Source organism: Gekko japonicus, unplaced genomic scaffold, assembly GCF_001447785.1.
Source record: "Gekko japonicus isolate JY-2015 unplaced genomic scaffold, Gekko_japonicus_V1.1 scaffold140, whole genome shotgun sequence".
In the NCBI taxonomy this organism is placed as follows: Eukaryota; Metazoa; Chordata; class Lepidosauria; order Squamata; family Gekkonidae; genus Gekko; species Gekko japonicus.
In genome coordinates, this window is record NW_015169781.1 from 673,323 (window position 1) to 692,512 (window position 19,190).

The following is a 19,190-nucleotide window of genomic DNA, read 5'->3' on the forward strand; positions in this document are numbered from 1 at the left end:
TCTCCCTCTCCCTACCTCCCTCCCTCCCTCCCTCCCTCCCTCTACTGTTACCCTCTTGGCTGCAATAGCATGATGATGATACTAGCCTACCTTAAAGGGCTGTTGTATCTGTTACTAAACAAATGCAAGTGAAGGCTCCTTCCACAAATTACCCTGGTGTCGCCACTGCTGCCATAAAGGCACAGGCTGAGTCTATCCTGATTGTGTGAGCTTTTCCACATCATCTAACACTTATTGGCTCTGACTGGCATTGTTTCCGCTGTCTGATTGCACCGTGTCATTTGTTTTCACTCTCTCTTTTCTTTATTAACATACTTCATTTATGCCTCACCTTTCTCCCCAATGGGGACCCTGAATGGCTTATGTCATTCTCCTCTCCTCCATTTTATCTTCACAACAACCCTGTGAGGCAGGTCAGGCCCAAGGTCACCAGCCAGCTTCTATCGCAAGGGGTTGGGGTTTTTTTGAACCGGCAGGTCCTGGACCCTAGTCCAACACTCACAACTCCTTTCTTCCTTATTGTTTATGTATTGTTGGAATTGTCAGTGAAAAGATGTTCAAAGTTGTAGAGGAACATCCGAAGTGCTGTGCCCGTTTGGACTCACTTCTTCCCCTTGATTTCCTGCCAGAGCAAGGGAAGAAACTTTTTGCCCAGTCAACCCAGGAGGCTATCGGTAAGAACAGAGACCTGATCAGATTTCTGCTTGCGACTGCAAGGGATGGGATGCAGGATCTGAACCTCGCAATCAAGGTAAGGGATTTCTGCCTCTTGTGTAGCTGCCCTGCTGTGTGGTAGAGAGAATGAGCTGTGATCTGGGAGGTCCTTGCCCCTTCCTGTCTCCTCCCGGCCACAAATTCATCTGAGCAAACTGCCTTCTTCCCTCGGTTCCCACTATGAGAATAATAGTACTGGTCTAAACTGCAGTACTGTTGAGTACTGTGATAAGGGATGTGCAGTGCTTTGACTACCCAAAATGCTATAAAATTGTTTGATGTTACTTTTTTCAATGGGCCCTTCCCCCCCTTATTCCAAGAGATGGACAGCTGAAGTCATATCTTGATCTCTGGACCAAGCTCAGTTGCTCCTTTAGGGTTGCCAGACGTTAAGAGCCGCTAAACTGGCACATGGGAGGGAAGACAGCATAGTATAGCCCAGTGCCATCAGATCTTGGAAGCTAAGCAGGGTCAGAGCTTGGATGGAAGAAGGCTCCCTCTAAACTGAGGAGTCTTGTGAGCAAAAATTCTACTTTGTGAGCTCCTGGCATTAAAGTTGCGAGAGAGCAATTTGGCTCCTGCATAAATTGGTTTGCTCTGGAGCCATCTTTCCTGAGCCAAGACAAAAATGTGTGAGCCGGAGGCTAAAAAACTGTGAGCTAGCTCACACTATCTCAGCTTAGAGGGAACACTGGAGACCACCGCGGACGATTCCTCAGAGGAAGGCCACCTCTGCTTCTCGCTTTCCTTGAAAGCCCCTTGCTGGGGTTGCCGTCAGTCAGTTGGGTCTCAATGGCACTTGCGTACATAAAGAGGCACACATTTATTAGGTGCAGAGTTCCTCGTATGGAAGTGCTGAGCTATGGAAACTGCTGCTGGGTTTTTGCATGTCCCACAGCTCTTACAAGCATGGGGGTCTCCCTCAATGCTTTGTCCCTTACTCCAGAGGTCATTTCAGGGGGGAACGCGGGGGATTGCAGTTCTCCCGGGTGAGGTACGGGGGGTGGGGCACATGACAAAGCCCTGCCCCCTGCTTCCGGCCGCCCCGCTTCCGGCCCTCATTCAGCCAGGAGGAGGCAGGAGAAGAGGGAGGGTAAGTTGCTTCCTCCCTGCCTCTCCCCACCCCTGCCTGCCTAAGGCCAGGGAGGGCCTTCGCGGGGCTTCCTTGCACTCCTGCCGGCCTTGCAGGTCCACCACCGGGCCCCTCATGGGGCTCGGCAGTGGAGCTGCAAGGCCGGCGGCGGCAGCCGGGACCGTTGGGGGCGGGGTGTGTGGCCTTATGACACACTTCCTGTGATGTCAGGGGGTGTGGCATATGCGAACGAGTTATGCTAATGAGTTCCCCTAGCTCTTGTTCTACGAAACGACCCCTGCCTTACTCAGTATAAGCAGGAAATTCTCAAATTTCCATAAGAAAAAAAAATTGTGCCCAACACTATATGCTTGTGCACACTTACTCTTAATTGCAGTTTAGCAGATCCCCGATGCACCTGGTATGTCAGCTGCCTCTGTTTAAGCTGCTTTGACTCCCTGTTTGGAGAAAGGCAAGATAAATTGGGCATTTTCTCTTTCATTTCTACATTTATTTCAGAGTTAATTTTAAAAAGATCATTAGTACGTTTTTCTGATGAAAAGCGGAAATAATATGCATTGAGAAAATGGTATCCCACATATTTACATATAAAAATAAAAACTGCTTATCATATTAATAATTTGATCCTGCACAAAAGTTGGTTGTGTATGCTGCAACACCACTATCTATTATAGATCTATTTTGCTAGCATCTTCATTTTTCTGGGTTTATTAGTTAGTTCATTATTAATGGGGGCCATGGTGGCTTAGAGGTTAAGACACTGAACTGCAGACCGGAAGGTCTGTAGCTCAGAAGTTCAAGACCCCAGTGCCGTGTGATGGAGTGAGCTCCCATCTCTAGCCCCAGCTCCTGCCAACCTAGCAGTTCAAAAGCGAGAAACTGCAAGTAGATAACTAGGTACCACGTCAGTGGGAAGGTAACAGTGTTGCGTGTGCCTCGGTGTTTAGTCATGCTGGCTACATGACCACGGAGAAGTCTTCGGACAGCGCTGGCTCTTTGGCTTGGAAACAAAGATGGGCACCGCCCCCTAGAGTCAAATTCGACTGGCTTTCGAGCAAGGGAAACCTTCACCTTTACTTTTACCTAATTATTAAATAAATTAACCTTGCACAAAAGTTAGTTCCATATGCTGCAACATTATCTATTTTACTAACACCTTCATTGTTCTGGTTTTGTTTATTAATTAATGAATATGCTCGGGGTGTAGTTTACCAAATAAAAACTACATTTACAATATAAAATAGTAATAGCAAACAAAAAGAACCCCAACCCCTGCTTAATAAAATCTAGCATATTTGGTAAGATCAGCCACAGAAAATCTGTGACTCAGCCAATTGATCAGAAGCCACCCAGTCCAAAAAGGAAAGAGAAACCCTGCTTACCCTGCCCTTGCAAAGGAAGGAGGCAGATATTTACACTCCACCCTCACAGCACACAGCCCTTCAAAGCAGTTAAAACAAGGATTCGAGCAAGAAATCCAGAGCAATAAAATCAGCAATTAAAAAGCAATTAAAACCCAACCACAATCATGAATTCCTATGGAAGTACCAATTTCGTGTGCACATCACCAGGGTTGGGTCCGACACAATGGATGGGCTGCTTTGGATCTGTTCTTGCTCAGTCAGGCTGGGTGGGCTGTTCTCCAGCACCACAGACAGCAGCCGGGGGTGGTGGTCATCAGGTGGCATCAGGACCTTGGATAAGGCCTTTTGGCACTGGTTCTTGCCTCTGGGCTTAGTCCTGAATTGAGTGTGCTGCCAGATAGGCAAGAACTTCCCCCCCCACACACACCCTGTTTGCATGCACCAGGTGAGATGCTGGAAGGGTCCTGTTTGGATCTCCGACTTTTTTTTTTTAAGAACTGAATAGCAGATGCAATGGACCCTACTCTAGAACGTGGTCATAGCGCTGGCACCATGTATGTGTGTGTAAGGGAATTTTAACTCCTCCCCTCTGTGCCATATCCCAGAACTTCTCTCCCACAGACCTGCCATTTGCCCTGTTGGAGAAAGCATCCAAGTTGCCAGAGTTTTCCCTGTGTCTTTCCCTGCATGAGACAAAGAGGAACCTGGGAAAGGGGGATTGGGACTTGGGTAAATGGCATGGGAGGATAGTTAATATCCCTCCAGCACACATGATTTCAACCTGAATGGAGCTCTCTGCAGCTCCCACTTATTAAAAAAATGCATTGGAGATTGGATCACAGACTTTGCAGCATCTCATCTGGTTTGATGCTAGGTTCCTAATTTAAAGCAAGTAGCCTTATGTAATGATGTGTCTTAACACAACAGGGGCCTGTAGCCCAGGTGGGAGCTGGGTAGCTGGCATGTTAACACTGCACACAGCACAACTGAGAATCTGGTTTAAACAGGCTGATAAGTATGTTCAGACAATGCACAGGTAAGGTTTTCTGCCTTAAACAGCATCACTTTTAAATTAGGTTTTATTTTTTGTTTTCTGAAAAGAGCAGTGCTGTTTTGAACACCAGCCCCCCCCCGTCAGATAAATATAATTCCAAGAAACCAAGAAATTTGGTGTGAAAACCTAGTAAATAAATACAATTTTGCTTACTTTGTACCCACCCTTTCTTAATTGTAAAATGCCCAAGGCAGGTTACGGTTGAGGTCTTATAAAACATAACCAAACTGTAAAAGCCATAAAAATAAATATATATATACCAATAATTAAAACATTAAAAATCACACAGTCATTTGAAACAACTTAAAAGTGAGGCAGCCACCATAAGCCTCTTGAAGTAAGAAGAAGAGAGAAGGAGAGAGTGGATTTATACCCTGCCCTTCACTACCCAAAGGTGTCTCTGAGCGGCTCACAAACGCCTTTCCCTTCCCCTCCCCACAACAGACACCCTGTGAGGTAGGTGGGGCTGAGAGAGCTCTTGACAGAAACTGCTCTTTTCCAATTGTGACTGACCCAAGGTCACCCAGCTGGCTGCATGTGGAGGAGTGGTGAATCAAACCCGGTTTTCCAGATGAGAGTCCACCAGTCTTAACCACTACACCAAACTCTTCTCCAAAAGGTCACTAAAGATTGGGCTAGGAAGGCCTCACTAGGGAAGGAGTACCTACCAAGTGCCAAGAGATGGTACAGCATAGTGGCTGAGACCAAGTTACAAATCAGGAAGAACCTGGTTCTTATGCAAGCTACTCTCCCCCAGCCTCCCAAATATGCAGTATGGGGGGTGGGTTAAAAAGTACTGGTCTACCTTACAGGATTGTTGTAAAGATAATATGTGTGGACTTTTGAAAGTGAACACAGATGAAACTGCCTTATACTGAACCAGACGATCAGTCCATCAAGGTCAGTATTGTCCACTCAGACTGGCAGCAGCTCTCCAGGGTCTCAGGCTGGAGGTCTTTCACATCACCTACAGCCTGGTCCTTTTAACTGGAGATGCCGGGGGTTGAACCTGGGATCTCCTACATGCAAAGCAAAGGCTCTTCCACTGAGCCACGGCCCCTCCCTAAAGTGCTATATAAACATTCAGTATTAGACTTACCTTGGCCTGATCCACAGGAGGCTGGCATCTAGAAAGCCTGAGGATGGGGTGTTTTGTAGGGAACTAGATGTTCCTTCCCTATTTCTTATGAGAAACTCCTTAAATTCTGTGGGTCTCCAACTGGTTCCCTGTGCTTTGGAGGGTGGCTGTGGTCTTGCCCCCCCCCCTGCTTCACTCTAGTGCTGGTATGTGGCATAGCAGCTACCAAACTGTAGCAGGGATGAAACAATCAAAAAGCACCAGTGGGGTTACCCCCTATCCTAAAACATGGCTAACTCCCGCACAGTTGTGAGAGCGTATATATTTGAATACTTCTTTGCACAGAGCTGTGGACACTTTTCAGGCATGAACCGTCCTTCCTTTTTTCTCTCCCCTCTCCTTGCAGTATGACCAAGTGACGATCAGCCGGGCTTGCCGAGATCGGAAGCACCTCAAAATATTTTTGTCCAATGAAACCATGGAGGTGAGACAGACTTTGTGGAGTCGCAACAGTTTGACTGTCAGACCAGTGCTGGGAAGACCCGGGTTCAAATCCCTGTTCAGCTATGAAGCTTCCTGGTGACCTCATGATTTCCGTCTAACCCAATTCCGTTGCAAGGACAAAATGAAGGAGGCGATGATCAGAGAGGCCACCTTAAATTTTTTGAAGGAAGGGTTTGATGAAAGTGTGCTCTGTCTCTAGATAGATGGGTAACTTGTACATCCCTGAAGCGATGGGAGACTGAATTGGACACCTTGGGGCAGGGTAGCCACCTCAGTTCATTGTACAACATGGAATCCACCCCCTGCTTAAGCTATCAACCCTCTTCTGGGCTGTCCAGTCTTAGGTCCAGCCCAGGGACTTGCTAGCAGTGGCTGTTTTGCTATGGCGAGCCCAGTTCTGCCCAGATATTTCTAGATCACCCCCGTCACCCCCGTGCTGGCTGCTGTGTGAACAAGCGAGCTCAAGTAGAGGGGCAGCCTAAGATGGTGTTGCTGGTGTATATGCACTACCGATGCCATCTGGGCTGACCCCTCTGCTTCATAGTTAGGGCCCATGCACACAATGGCAAGCATTGCCATTCACGTTGCTGGAGCACTCAGGAAAACAGGAGGAGCAGAGGCTTCAGTGCCCAACCATCATTGCGAAAGGACTTGAAGTTGACCTTAGGAAAGGGTCAGCCACAGGAAGCCCCCAGACCAAATCCAGCCCTGTCTCCAAGAGGAACTTTCTGGCCCACCAATTGCCAGGCCGGGGACAAAAGTGTGCTATGAAGTGAGCGGCTTCTGTGGTGACCGTATTGGCCAGCACGTTGCTTTGGAGTCTTGGGCCTCTGCACTGGACTTTGTCACCAGAGTGGCGGTTCAGGAAACCTAGTTGCCAGCTCGGTGCCCACAGGCATGAAAAGGTTGGGGATCTCTGTGCTGGGAAATCATTCCAACACATTCCTGTATACTGGCGGAGCATGTCAGGCTGTAAGCACAGTGCAGGCCATGTGACCAGCTGAGGCTCTGTGTGTGTGCAAGCATGAAAACGAAAGATACATGGAAACGTCTTCAGATTCAAACTAATAAGGAGTTTATTAAGTGAATGCCATTCACTAGATAGGAAAGATGAGAGAGAGCATATCTAATCTAACTAGCTGGATGCCCAGAGATGCAAGGCGTGTGTCCTGCTGTTTTGGTGCCAACATGGACAGTCTGGCAATGTGTGCGAGAGAGGTGTCAAGCCGGAAGGAAGGAACTTCCCTAAGAGTAGCAATCTACACTTTAAAGGAGTAGCAGTAGAGAAGAAAAGAAAGATGCTCTGTGTCCCATGCCTATCTCTCTCTCTCTGACTCATTAGATACAGTGGAACTGTTCCACTGTATCTGATGAATTGTGCTTGCACATGAAAGCTTATACCGCAGATAAAACTTTGTTGGTCTTAAAGGTGTCAACATGGACTCAAACTTTGTTCTGCTGCTTCAGACCAACACGGCTACCCCACTTGAATCTCTCTGACTCATTGGTAGCCCCCTCTGAACTGTGAGGCTCTGATCTATTGCAATAGTGTACTGGTTCCCAGCTTTCATTTAAAGCAATGGTTGTAGACTTCTAAGGAGAAATGTGTAGACAGTACCTTTCCTCTTATCATTCTGCAACAAAAAGGGTTAGAGACTTGGGTTTTTTAAAAATGAAATGAATCGTTGCAACAGGTTGGAATAATGGAGGAGTGGCTATAACTGGGCTAAGAAAAATGTTGCCAGTGTGGGCAGGACCTGAAAAATACATCCCTTCACATCCGCACAGCATCCAAATGTACTTCACCTGTGATCTTTCCAAAAAGTTTATATTAAACCAGATTTGTTTGACACGATAGAAAGGCAGAGTAACGTTTTAAATAAAACAAAGTTTCGGAATTACCTCTAATAGCTCCACTATAATAGCTGGCCTTTGCACATGGTGGGCTGTCTGTGGTGAGAAGGGCAGAGGGATGGGGGTACAGGATTGGGGCACACCTCTAAAACGTATGTGGCTCATGCCTCTTCTTGGTCTCCTTGCTCCCTGATAGAAAGCCCGACAGCTTCTGAGTGCTTACGTCTTTGATCGGATAAACGTGCATAACCTCTTGCTGTATGAAGTGAAGAGGAGGGGGGAGCTCCTACAAGAGATGCAGCTGAGATTGCAAAAGATGACGGAGATGGAAAATGCCAGCCCTGAGATCTTGGCCCAGATGCAGGTGAGACTGGTGTAAGATGGGCTTTGAGCAGTAGTGAAGGTGGGCAGGGAAACTGCAGGATGTGGTCTCAGAGAATATTCTGGGCATGTGCCACTGAATCACATTGCCCACTTACCTTTCTGCTGAAAATTATGTCAGTCCGGTAATACAATTATCATATGGCATTGTGTGCAGAATAGCCAGGAGAGCCTAAGATTGTCTGACAGCCAGAAGTTCTAGCTCTTTTAGCATTATACACCACTAGGTGATAAGCTAGACTTGTTTTAAGGGAAGAGACGTTTCAGAGCTGGTTTGCCATTGCCTGCCTCTAAGTCACAACCATGGTATTCCTTGGAGGTTGCCCTTCCAATACTAGCTAGGGCTGACCCTGTTTAGCTTCCGAGGTCTGACAGGATTGGGCTCGCCTGGGCTGCCAATCCAGTAATTATTACACACAGCCTGGAGGCTCAGAGACGGAACTGAGAATCAGAAAGTCCCTGGTTCCCATCTCACCTCTGCTATGAGCTCTCGAGGTGGGCTCAGGCAAAGCACTGTTTGTCAGTCTCAGCCCTGTGTCTACAGTATGAGGAACGCTAGCATCGATGCTACCAAGAATGTCTTAAACAGTACATGTGCGGTGCTTTGATCACTCTCAAGTGCTGCGTAAAGACATATGTGTTGCACAAAATTAAGAACAAAGCGTGCACACCTATTAGAGCAGCCAGCTTCCATCTGTTGATTCATCAGTGAAGGGGTTCATGGATTAAATCAGAGGCAGCCAGTTTTAATCAGTGGGGCTGTTAATTCAGGGAGCATAAAACTTTTTAGGAGATGGCGATATCATGTGAAAGCCCTCAGAAGAATCACTGCAGGCTTTTGCAGGGGTGGGAGGAGACGCAAAGAAAAACCTCCATGGGAAAGCAACCAGTGTCATTTGTCTTCTTGTATTTAATTGGATTCATTTTATGTTCTGAGTAAAATGCAGCGCAATCCTAAATCCATCTCCAAAGGCTCAGGATGGTTATTAAACCCTATGCTAGCATATCCCCAAAGTATGCTGATATTCCCAGAGATATTCCTCTATTCTGCAAGTGTTTCTTTGCTGTTGTTAAATTGATTGTTGATTGAATTTTATTAATTGTATTGGTTGTATTATTTTTGTAAACCGCTTTGGAAATATTTGCGTTAGAGCAGAATTAATATGGATTAAATAAAGACAATATTAACAGACTGTCCTTCTCACAGCAAATATTTTTCTTCTTTCTTTATGTAACTCATTTGCTCCCCACCTTCTCCCCAACAGGGACCCCAGAGTGACTGACATCATTCTCCTTTCCTCCATTTTATCCTCACAACCACCCCGTAAGGAAGGTTAGGCTGAAAGACTGTGACTGACCCAAGGTCCCCCAGCGAGCTTCCACAGCACAAGTGGGGATTTGAACCTGGGTATCCCAGAAACTAGTCTGCCACTCCTAACCGCTACACCACCCTGGCTGTTATACTAACAAATGCTGATAAACTTGTATGTTATTTTACAGTATCTCAAAATGCAGAGATACAAACATGAAATTGATTAGTTGGTTTAAGGACTCATCTGTTCAAACTCCTTTCACTAGTTAGCACATCTAAAGTGTATGCCCTTGTTTTGGAGACCCAAGTGTGGCACAGTGGTTAGAGTATCGAATTAGGACCTGGGGAGACCCAGGTTCAAATCCTCCACTTGGCCACGAAGCTTGATAGGAGACCTTGGACCAGCCTCCTTCTCTCAGCCTAGTCTACCTCCCTGGGCTGTTGTGAAGGTAAAATGGAGGAGGGCAGAATGATGCATGCTCCTGTGAACTCCCTTTAAGGAAGGGCAGGATAAAAATAACAGAACAAACAGATCTTTCCAAGGCTACCCTGTGTTTTCTGGCTTTTCCTGCACTGCAGATAATCCGTCAGCTGGAGAATGACATCGAGAAGATGCTTGTGAAAACTGGCACAGCACAGAAGGCCGAGGCCTTGTACCTGAAAATGGTGGATTTGCTGAGAGATGTGAGTGGGCTTTTTGCAGGGAACTTTGGGATGCTACTAGTAAGACTGGAATTGTGTGCCGTCTGCAGCACAGCGTTTGGGATGTTGGGCTAGGATCTGGGAAATAAGTCCAAATCCCTGCTCTGCCATGGAAACAAGCATTAGGTCCCTGCTGGGGAACATTTGGCTGGCCACTGTTGGCTACAGTAAGCTGGGCAAGAAAGATCTTTGGTCTCATCCAGCAAGGCGGTTCTGTTGTTCAAGTGGCTGCTGCCTGACCACATCTTTTTGCGCTGCCAAACATGCGCCACAAGCTTCTTCTACCCTGAATCTACTGCCAAGTAGTTCCCCCAAGTTCAAAAGGAAAAGGTGAAATAATCTTTATACATTTCTTGGGGTGAGATGGGTTTTCTCATTGCACCTCTTTGTGATGTTGTGTTCGCTGAGTGATTAACATGCATGTGTGAAGCTGCCCCAAGCATCAGGCCACCTTCGTCTTTGCCCCCAGGAAGTGGCTCAGCTACCTCTTTTATTGGACAGCCTGGAGCATATGGTGGAGGTCTACGAAGGGGAACTCAAAGGCATGAATCTGATGGCCATAGACACCACAGAAGCCATGGAGGCTGCCAAGGTAAAAGCCAGATTGTGTGCCGCCTGCAGTGTGGTGGGTAGAGTGTCAGATTAGCATCTGTAAGACCCAGGTTTGAATCCCTACTCTGCCATGGAAACTTGTGCATAAGATAAAAGTGCATTAGCTAGGATAACTTTATTTACATCTAGAATATGTAGAGTGGCATACCAAGTCAGGTTCAAGGTTTTGGTATTAACCTGTAAGGCTCTAAGCAGTCAGGTACCCATGTATCTCTGGGGCTGCCTCCTTTGGTATGTTCCCTAAGAGTGCTACACTCTGCAGAAAACAATCTACCGGTGATCCCCAGCCCAGAGCCAGGGCCAGGGCTTTTTCAGCCCTGGTTCCTGTCTGTTGGAACTCTCTGCCGAGTAACATCCATGCCCTGCAGGAGCTAAAGCAGTTCCGCACGGCCTGCATGGCAGAGGTGTTCCACCAGGCTTTTGGTTGAGGACAGCAACGGGTACCATCTCATCTGGCACTCCCTCCCCTGCTTCTTCTCTACCTCAGTTCCAAGATAGTGGCACAATTTGAAATGCTGAAGTTTAGCGCCACTTGAGAATGTTTTAATTCTGCACTATTTAAATCAGGGGTGTCAAACTCATTTGTTATGAGGGCCAGATCTGACATAAGTGAGACCTTGTTGGGCCGGGCCATGTGTGTCATAAAATGTAATGCCAGGTAGCGGAGATATAAACTTTATAAAGGACACAAACACAAAGATTTTTTTTACTTAAAATAAAAATATGCTCAAAACATTAGCATTCTTGCAATATTTTGTTTATTTAACAGTGTCTGATAACTGACACCTTTTGCTCTGAATTATTGCATCAAAGCTGATGCAATCTTGAGTATGCTGTTCAAGTGTGTATCTGTAAGCTGCAAACTTACTTTTGATTTATTGACATTCAATACAGAAATCTCACGTTCAGAGTTCTGAGCCTAGGGCCCAGGGGAAAACATGAAATGGCTGGGCATTATGAGATTTTGTACATAAATTGTTTCATACGCTGGTCAAGAACATGAGAAGGCACCATGACACAGACTGAGGGCTATGTGATTGTCTACAAAACTATAGTCTTCCTCCATGGTCAGTATCAACCTACTATCTAGGAAGTCTAAGTTTAAAATCCCCAAAGGAAATGTGCTGGGTGAACTCGGTCTGGACACACACTCTCAGCCTAATCCACCTCACTGGCTTGTTGTTATTCCTCATCTAAATAATTCACATTGCTTTCATACTGAGCAAGATTGGATCATGGGATCATGAGGACATGAATACAGTGAAAAGGGGGAGGGAGCCCAGTTGCACCCAGGAGAGCTACAGCATAACAAGCCCAACAAAATACACACACTGTAGCAAGGCACACAAAAGCTCATATCTTGGATAAAACTTTGTTGGTCTTAAAGGTGTTTTGTATTTCTCCCATATGATGGAGGCAGCCAAGCAAAGCAAGCTCTCACTCCTTCCCTTCAGGGAGGAGCCTCAGCCAATGGAAAGGAAGAAAGGCTTGCTTTTCTCTCCTGTGCGATTGAGGTAGCCTGGCCAGGAAGCAAGCTGTGGCTCCTTCCTTCCCTCCCCCTGGAAGGGGGAGGGGGAGGAGCCTCAACGAGTGCAGGGAACAGAAGCTTGCCTATCTGTCTCTCCTGAATGATTGAGAGAGTCTGGCAAAGCAAGCTATGATGACGTAGCAGCAGCAGAACTGGAAGAAGTAGGAGACAACCAGTTCCACTGTGGGCCTTATAAAAGCCCTCAGGGGGCCTTATCCAGCCCTCGGGCCACATGTTTGACACCCTGGTTTAAATTGCTTGCATTATTCTATTATTTTATGAGTGTTTTTACTGTTGTTCACCCCTCTGAGCCTTGCGTACTCGGGAGGGCAGTCCATAAATTTAATTTATAAATAAATAAATTAAATAATATTAGCCTGTCGAAAGGATTACAAAAGCAAAATATCTGAAAGATTACAGACACAATATATGAATGTGGCATACTGTGAAATGTATTTTTACTACAATGAACTATATACATTGTCTCAGTAATCCTTCGATATTTATTTATTTATTTGTGTACTTATCGTCATCATCTTGCTCCCCATCTGGGGCAGTGAGTTGGGTCAATGGCTCAGCTTTGAGTTCTTTGAAAGATATTATGGGTGGAAACTGATGCAGCTGTGATATGATGGGGAATATAGTGATTCCTAACATACAAACATTATCCCTTGCCTCTTTCCCCCTCTCCTCAATCCCTCCCCATGGTGTTTGCAGGCAGAGATGGAGAATACAGAGTCCGAGTTAATTATTGAGAAAAAGTTCAGAGACAATTCACTCAGCACCCAGAAGAAACAGATAGAAAGGATCCGCACCAAGGAAGCCAGTGAGAGACACAAAAGGATGGTGAGTTGTCGCTGGGGAGGGGGCAGAGTGCTGCTTTGTTGTTTCAAAAGAGTTTTAAAAATGATCAAGTTCTTTCCTAAATGAAGCTTCCATATATAGAGGCAGTGTATCTTTGAGGGTTGGACATTGTGGGGGGCAAAAGCAAGGGAGGGCTGTTGCTTTCATGTCTTGCTTTGTGGACTTTCAAGAGGTATCTGAATGGCCGCTGATGGAAACAGGATGGTTGTCTATGGATTTCGGGTCTGATCCGGCTGATCTCGTATTTTTGTTAGTCCTGTCTCTTTGTTGAGATGCTTGTCTTTGCTTCTTTTTAATGCACACGTTCACTTCTAATAATTTTTCAGCTTGGCCGGCGTGATCTCACTATGGAATTTCCCTCCCTGGGGGGCTGGGAAACGTTGAGAGGTAAGAATGCTAATCAAGATCCAAGCTCGAAAGGGATCACCATCCAGATTACTCCCTAGGACCTCTGGTCCTCCTGGATCATAAAGATTGAGTTAGAAGGGCTGGCACATTCTCTGTCTCTCCCAGGCCCAGCTGCCTTCCCTTGAGCTTTCTCATGTCAAGGGTTTGCACAGGGCGGCATTTGTTATAGCCCAGCAGGCCCAGGGCCAATTGCCCCTGCTGCTCTGATCAGAAACAGGAAATTGACCCAGAGGCTCCTACTATATGTCACAGGGGCTTCTCGGGCAAGCTCCCATTTCATGATGGGTATCATGCCTGGGGGAAGTAAAGCACAACTCTTGTAATTTCCTTTTGGCCATGCAGGTGCTAACAGGACTTTGGGGAGTATGAAAGAGTTGTTCTTCGCTCCCTTCCCCAGGAGGCTCTAACCTATGCACATGAGTCAGGCATGTGTTGTGTAGGGACCCATTGAATAGCCAGCAGGGCACAGTGGACAGATTAGGACTAGGAAGATCCCCTTCTGTCCCTGGGTGACCTTGGAACCAATTGCTGTGGCTCAGCCTACCTCACAGTGTTGTGAAGATAAAAACCGATTAGGAGAAAACCCTGGGTGGCACTGTTGCCTCCTTGGAAGAAGGGTGGGACAAATATGTAATAATTAAAAAACTGAAATTAATCTTGCATCCCGAAGTGAGAAGTGGAAATCCCTAACACATCTGGCGATACATAGTTTAGACATCTGACTGCTACCTTGCCTCTTTGCTGCTTTTCAGGTGGAAAACTGGATGTTTCCAAGGCTCAGATTGAGTACCACGGTCTGGTGACCAATGAGGTGGAGAAGATCAAGACTGCAGTCCAGTGCTCCCATCTTTGGGTACAGTAGTTCCATGGCAATTTGGCCAAGTTCTGGCATGATGTTGTACATTCAGCAAAACAAACCAGGAGTCCAGTGACATCTTAGAAATGAAAGGTGTTCTTTTGCCTAGCAACTGACCTGTTTGTCCAGTACAGAGAGGACAGGGGCATTTAGTCTCTATAATGGACTAGCAGGTCAGTCCCTATTAAATGAATAAATTGACACAAATCTGACATTAAAAATGATAGTATTTAGAAATCAGTGATTAAACATTTTAGTCTTCCAGGCCATTCTGTTTCTGATCTAAAAATCACTATTTTTCTACAAAAGAACTTCAAAGTGAGAAGTCAACGTGAATTTGCTAAATTAGGAATAATCAAGAAGGTCAATGGTACTTGACTCCTCCACCTGGTCTAATCAAAGGTTTTGGATGTGTCACTCATTCTAGATGTTAATATCTTGCATGTCCTACCGCCTAAAGAGGTTAATTAGTTCAGGTATACCTCAGTAACTTTCTAATTTGGGCTGCTTCCTGATGAAGGTTCCCCCCACCACCACAGAACACCAGAAGCCACTGACTGAAATGGGAGCATCTGCACAACATTTTGCTCATCCGAAGCACAACTCGTGGGTCTTTGGTCCTAAGAAGGAACTGTAGGATGGCTGCAGACCGAGCAACCAATCCCTGCCCTTTTGGCCCTTTAAAGGAGTTTTTTCCCCCTTTTCCAGCTGAGATGTGTTATAGCTTCTCTGCGTTGCTCAGATAAAAAGGAAAAGGAAGGGAGAATGGGTTGCCAGACAGGGGTAATGGCAGATTGCTCAGAGGAAGGTAGGGGCCAAAGAGGCCACATGTATCTCCAGGGCAGACTTAAACTGCTTTAATAGCCATTCCCTTTCCCCAGAGAGCTATGGGAACTATATTTATTGAGTGGGCCTGGGGATTTCTAACAGAGAATGTTTAGCACATCCTCCAAACCAAAATTACCAGAATATTTGGGGTGAAGGTGGGACAGCCCTGGCAGTTGTATATTCGTATAACATTGGTATAACATTGTGGTCCAATCATAATGCAGATGTGTCAAGGGCTTTGTGTAGCTTGTGCTTCAAAAAACCCATCAAATTTGACATCTGGTAATCTCTCTTTCTTTATATATAAGAACTGAATTTCACAATGACCTGGACTGCGGTATAAAATGACCTGGACTGAGAACGTTTGAGATTTGGGAAAGGGAGCAGAGCCTTTGAGAATGCCATCACTAGCAAGTCATGCTACCAACATTTTAACAAGGCATTCCTTAAAGACAGAAACTGGGGCACTGATTTGCCAGCGCCCGGGACCTCTCGGAGCTCCCTGGAAGAGTAGACAGAAATAATTTTAATAAATACCTATGTAACAATAAAGTGTCCGCAAGGACGATTGGAGCACATGGTAGTCCCCCAAAGAGTCTCCATCCCGCTCTGGAAACTCTTGTCCCCTGTGCTTCCATGGTGAAAGCCTCAAGAATTGAACTGGTTTCATGCCATTTTTAATCTTTGTTGTGCAAGCCCGATTTTTAATTTGGAGGCCTCTGCAGGATATTGCTGGGAGATTCACAGCCCAGAAGAAGTCTGAGGAGAACCTGCAGCAGCAGATTGCAGAATGTGAGAAAAGACGCAGGGATCTGAAGGCCCAGCTAAAGCAGCTGGAACTGGAGCAGGCAGAGCTGAAATTCCACGAGACCCAGGGCTTCATCAGGTACTCACCAGTTTAAAGCTGCCCAGTGGAGTAAGTAGACAGAGAGGTCTCTTGCATGGACCATTGACTCCACTCTGATGTTAGTGTGCTGGTTCTCAGGTCATGATTTCCCCATTTCTAGTCCACACAATCCCATTCTAAATATTGGTTGCCTTCCTCTCCTCAAAAACCCATATACTTCTTGAGTCTCTTTGGGCTTAACTACACATGAAGGAGGATGTATGATTTTCCAGACTCTCTACACAGTTACCTGTATTATTTGGTAAAGAAAAGCTCAGTGTGACATTATCTAAGAATGTTGTATACAATGATGTAGCATATTTTAGATCATCAGAAGTGCCCTGTTGGTCAGCATTTTGCTTCCCACAGTGGTCCGCTATGGGCTCCATTAGGACTCCCCGATTTTTGCACCACTCCTCCGAAACTGGTATTCAGAGAGATACTACCTCTGAACCTGGAGGTTCCATTTAGCCATTTTGGCTAATAGCTTTGGATGGACCTCTACTCCATGAATCTGTCTAACCCCCTTAGTAGCCGTCATGTGGCAGTGAGTCCTGCAAGTTAACTTGTGTGTTATCCATAGTATAATAGTCCAGTGTGCATGTTTAGGCCTTTGTGAATTCCCATTCAGCTTCAGTAAGCTGTCAAAGGACCTGCAAAAGAACCTGGAAAAAGAAGAAGCCAGACTCCAAGAAGTACAGGCCCGGGCAACCAAGCATCAGGAGCTCCTCCTCCATTTTGAAAACGGGGTTGAAAACCTCATAATGAGGCTCTGTGGCATCACCGTTCCTGGCCAGGTGTGTGCAGTGTTGAGATTTTTATTATTTGGCGTCCTGTTTATCAGCCCCTGCTCCCTCTGGGCTGCAATCCACCCAGTTTCAGTGTGCTTAAAAAACTGCTGGCTTGTTGTGGGAAATAAAATCAATTCGATCACAAAAGGCTCCTGTGAGCCTAAATTACGCACCTGTAAATGAGTTTGAGCGTTGCATCTCTGAATGATTCATTGCTCTGGCTAGGCATCCAACAGTCTCTGTTGGAAATGGATCATTCTACTGCTATCTCCACATATGGTGGAAATGTCTCATTCCCTCCCTCTTAGTACAGAGATGCTGCTGAATAAGTCACTCCAGTGGGAGATTGCCCATTATGTCTCTGTACAAATCATCATTTTGTGCTATCATCCTTCCATCAGCCTCTGCTAGGGCACATGGGATTCTGTCCTGTCTTAGTATCAGGCATGGTTAGATTATTCAAACCTTCAGGAAAGAAGCCACCGCCAGAACCACCTGAACAGGGAGGGGACAGAATTTTTAAAAATGCATCTTAAGTCAAGCAGTTCAAAACTTTGAATGCCAGTTGTGGGAGAGCAACAACAGGCATTGATCACTTTGTGCCTGCACGTGGGCATTCCAGGGCATCTGGGAAAGGGAATGCTGGGTGACATGGACCATTTGCCTGATTCCAGTGGCCTCTTCTTACATTCTAAGCTGTTGGTTTCTAGGAAGAGATCCGCATGGACACTGGTGATGTTTTTGACAAGCTGAAGTTCTGTGAAGTGAAGCTGATGCACCTATTAGAAACGTTTAATACCAAGCCAAGTTTGGACTTCAGTCAAGATGACACAAACGAGGTATGCTCTGGAGCTCTTTCCTAGAAGGTGTCCACACAGCAGGGCTGGTTTGCTTGTTGAAAACAAAGCCTTTCCATATTCACAAAAGCTAGACCATGCAACCTGCATAACCTGTGCACTTAATTTGCACACATTAGTTTGCATAACATATTCTGGTGGCAGAAGAAAGGCAGGGTGCTGAAGCCTCACATCATAGTAATAATGGTGTGCTGTCAAGTCACAATTGACTCATGATGGCCCCAGTACCATGGGACTTTCAAGACAAGAGATAAGCATAAGTGGTTTGCCATTGCCTTCCTCTGCATAGCAACCCGTTTTCCTTGTTGGTGTCCTAGAGCTAACCATGGTCAACTCTGCTTAGCTTCCAAGTTCTGACAAGATCAGGCTAGGCTCAGCTATTAGGCTGCTCCTCACCCCATAATCCTTGAACATTTTATTTAGACTAATTTCTGGTTTCAGAGATGTCAGTGGGTGCATTTTCATAAGTGTATCTCTGGAGCCATAAATGCTACTAGCATTTGCTGGTGTAATCCTGTTTATTTGAGTATGATACAATCCCCACCCCTGCCCGCCCACCCACCCCATATCAATCTGATGCAAAGTAAAATCTGGTTCTAATCTCTGGTCTGTGCAGACTTTTGTAGGGGTCAGAAACTTTCTAGAGGAAAGTACCAGAGATGAGCATGTAAACCTGAGGATCAGCTTTGAAGAGGACGAGGAAGATGTCAGAGGTATGACTGCTATGGGAGACAGAAACCTTTAGGGAATAGGCACTACAATTTGGCAAATTCATTGCTTGGAACTGTTTCTAGGGTTGCCCATTCAATTCTTCAAAGAGCAGTTCCTCTTTCCCGAATATCACTGTTCAAAGATGCATATCTCTTATTTTGGAACGCTCCTCCTTCTAAGGAAACTCTGGCAATCGTCAAAGAATCCTGTTCCATTATCATCTCTAAGCAAGGAGATATTACCGGGTCGGGGTGGGGTTGTGTTTTTTTTGCAACACTATTAACATCTGCAACACGTTTGACCAGGGATGACAATGAGTTAGGAAAAGGATTGTACATGAGGCAAGGGTGCTTCCTGTCATTACCTTCATTTCTTTGGGAGAAAAAATCTGGCACCTGTCTCCAGGACTCCCCTTCTCACTCCACTCCACCTGTCTTCATCTCCTCTGCAATGCCTGATTTTTTTTCTTTGTTGGGTTGTCTTTACAATACAAAGTTATGCTGATATCATAGACCACTTTAAGTGTCATAGCTCTGTTTCACTAAAGAATCCGGTAGTTTGCTTTGGTTCCAGCTTACCATCTTTTTCTCCCTTTAAGAGCCAACAAGATTTTGTTCTCTTTCCTTTCTATAGAGGTCTTCAACTTTGCTGACATTGACCACAGTATTGTGCCCAACCGGGATGAGATCAAGAAGCAAGGCTTAAAACTCATTGAAGACAAGACTAAGGTCATGAAGAAAAAGCAGAGAGGGCCCAATAAAAAATAGTGGTTCTTTCCTCAGTTCCCCAAATG

At 45.8% G+C, this 19,190-nt stretch overlaps 1 protein-coding gene across 1 annotated transcript in view; it reads left to right on the forward strand.

Annotated features, from left to right (window-relative positions):
* The window catches only part of CCDC183 (coiled-coil domain containing 183), a 20,862-nt gene extending 1,698 nt beyond the window's left edge, over window positions 1–19,164 (forward strand). Inside the window, exons 2-14 of the mRNA XM_015416780.1 lie at window positions 630–751; window positions 5,710–5,787; window positions 7,858–8,025; window positions 9,934–10,038; window positions 10,526–10,648; window positions 12,914–13,042; window positions 13,387–13,447; window positions 14,221–14,321; window positions 15,878–16,038; window positions 16,670–16,835; window positions 17,540–17,668; window positions 18,303–18,399; window positions 19,031–19,164. Coding sequence (XP_015272266.1) covers window positions 630–751; window positions 5,710–5,787; window positions 7,858–8,025; window positions 9,934–10,038; window positions 10,526–10,648; window positions 12,914–13,042; window positions 13,387–13,447; window positions 14,221–14,321; window positions 15,878–16,038; window positions 16,670–16,835; window positions 17,540–17,668; window positions 18,303–18,399; window positions 19,031–19,164 — 1,574 coding nt within the window. The remainder of the gene's footprint in view (window positions 1–629; window positions 752–5,709; window positions 5,788–7,857; window positions 8,026–9,933; window positions 10,039–10,525; window positions 10,649–12,913; window positions 13,043–13,386; window positions 13,448–14,220; window positions 14,322–15,877; window positions 16,039–16,669; window positions 16,836–17,539; window positions 17,669–18,302; window positions 18,400–19,030) is intronic.
* Window positions 19,165–19,190: the final 26 nt, after the last annotated feature.